Source organism: Poecilia reticulata, unplaced genomic scaffold (assembly GCF_000633615.1).
Source record: "Poecilia reticulata strain Guanapo unplaced genomic scaffold, Guppy_female_1.0+MT scaffold_181, whole genome shotgun sequence".
NCBI lineage: Eukaryota > Metazoa > Chordata > Actinopteri > Cyprinodontiformes > Poeciliidae > Poecilia > Poecilia reticulata.
This window is the reverse complement of record NW_007615018.1, coordinates 584340-586528: the sequence shown is the minus strand read 5'-3', so window position 1 is coordinate 586528 and position 2189 is coordinate 584340. Positions and strand designations below refer to the sequence as shown.

Here is a 2189-nt window from a genome sequence, read left to right as displayed (position 1 = left end):
GGAGCGTTCCTATCGTTACGGAGCGTTCCTAACGTTCCCAAACGTTACTAACGTTAYGGAGCGTTCCTAACGYTGCTGAATGTTRCTGGGCATTCCTAAATTTTCCGTGTTTCTGTCTGTAGCCACTGAGGAGAGCAAAGAGAGCGACGCCTTCGGGAACTTCCTGAAGGAGAGGAAGGAAGTGGTTCAGGTGCGGAACAGGAAGTGCGCCGGACCCGACGCGCCCTGACCGATGACATGGACTGATTTGGAGCAGCTAATTGGCTGCTTCACCACTGAGAGGAAAACAAAAGTTTTATTTTTATACCAGAACTTTGTGAAGGAACAGAAATAAAGCTCAGAGCTGCAGCCTGTGTCCAGCACAGCGTTTTTTATAAACGGAGCCAAGCTCAGGTGGGATGTAAACACACAACATGTTCTGGGTTTCCATGGAGAAAACAGGAGACTGGTCTCACCTGTAGGGTTCCCACAGTCTGGAATTCGCTTTAGTTTTCCACAACAGAATATGTTTTAATAAACGCTGTAAATGTGATTCACCACGTTAAACACAGGGGTGGAAATTAGCACCGCCACTGGCCAAATGCGGGTAAAAGTACTGAGTGGCGTTTAAATTGGAGCAACGCATCACCACTGTGGTGGGTTGATAATTTGAACAGGAAAAAAAAGCTGCATTCAGTTTGAACTTCTGTCCAGGGGAGGAAGTTCAAACTTCCTCCCCTGGAAGTTTGAACTTCCAGGGGAGGAAGTTCAAACTTCCTCCCCTGGACAGAAGGTTTAGCGTGAATACGGAGGTGATTCCATGCGTCACCCGTGTGGGAAAAGAACTGTTATTTAAACCACAGTGACTAGAATCACAATTATTGTCTTGATTTTACTCAAAAGCAAATCTTGCATCCCAAATAAAAACTAAACTAAACTAAATGTGGGCTGTAATGTTCTGCTCCGCCTCTTTATATAAGATTTCAATAAATTTTAATATTTAGTGTTAATCATTGAGGACATRAATATAAAAGGGTCAAAGTTTATAAAAACGCTTCCTGGTGGCCCACATGCTTCTGTCCCTCGCCGTGTTGATGATCCGATCTAAGACTGAAACTGATTCTGTCTGGATGTTTTCTGAACTTCTTCTCTTCGTGCCGGCAGCTGCGCAGCATGGGGGCGTGTGCGCTGAGTGCAGTGAGTCAGCGGCTCGCCTCCGCCATGCTGCCGGATCTCAGCGTGGCGTGTGGGCGCCAGCGGCACGGCAGATGGCCGCGGGCGGACCGGCTGCTTTCATTCAGAGCTTCAGCATGAATGGAAGGTTTTGGATCAGAACCGCAGGCTGCAGTGAGTACTGAGAGAACGAGTCAGACTGCACACTGAAGAGCCAGTTTAACCAGAACCTGCAGCCCTCATGGGTCAGGGTTCTGGATCCAGCCAGCTGGGTCCTGCAGCACCGACTCTCAGGCGGTTCTGATCCATAACTTGTCCAATAAATCAGCCTCACTGTGTTGATGCTCCTTCACTAAATAATCTGCATATGTCCAAAACGTTTCCCTGTTTACAGCAGGAATCCTCCTGGGACGCCCAACCTGCTCTATGTAAAATATTTCACAATAAACGAGGATTAATGCTACATAAAACATAAGTTTAAATAAAAAGATGCCCTGATAAAACCACTSTCACAAACTTAACATTTAATATATTTGCTGTGTYCATTTCTGATTGAAACATGTTTTAAGTTCATCTTAACCTGTTTTTGAAAGAYGAAACAAAATGTCCCCCACGTTGAAGACCTCTGCTACTTAACAGCTTTGCACAAAAGCGAAATATATWTTTATATATTCCATCAAATTAGCATTAAAGKGACGATAAAATAAATGAAMAAATAACYAATAGTTATCCCAAAATTATGAAGTTTTGTTTATGCAATTTATTTAATTTTCCTTTGGGATCAATAACGCATTTTTGATTGGAATTCATCAGTATTGAAGTYAGTAATTACTTTAATAAATACAAATAAAGCGTGTGAGCAGAAACGGCGCCTGCAGTCAGGTGAGCATGCGCGGCTGCAGCGCGGCGCGGCTGCCAGCAGGGGCGCTGTGGAGGCGCTGTGGGAGGTTTTATCCGTGGAAGGAGAGTGAGTCACCGGCTGCTTTCAGCCCACGCGGCCGGCGGCGGCCTCCGCTCAGCGGGCCGCGGACACGACC

General features: G+C 45.8%; 1 protein-coding gene across 1 annotated transcript in view; it reads left to right on the top strand.

The window, feature by feature from the left end:
• gpn1 (GPN-loop GTPase 1) overlaps positions 1 to 348 on the top strand; it is a 4788-nt gene extending 4440 nt beyond the window's left edge. The window contains exon 13 of the mRNA XM_008402090.2: positions 123 to 348. Within this exon, the coding sequence (XP_008400312.1) occupies positions 123 to 229 (107 nt within the window). The 3' untranslated portion in view covers positions 230 to 348. The remainder of the gene's footprint in view (positions 1 to 122) is intronic.
• Positions 349 to 2189: the final 1841 nt, after the last annotated feature.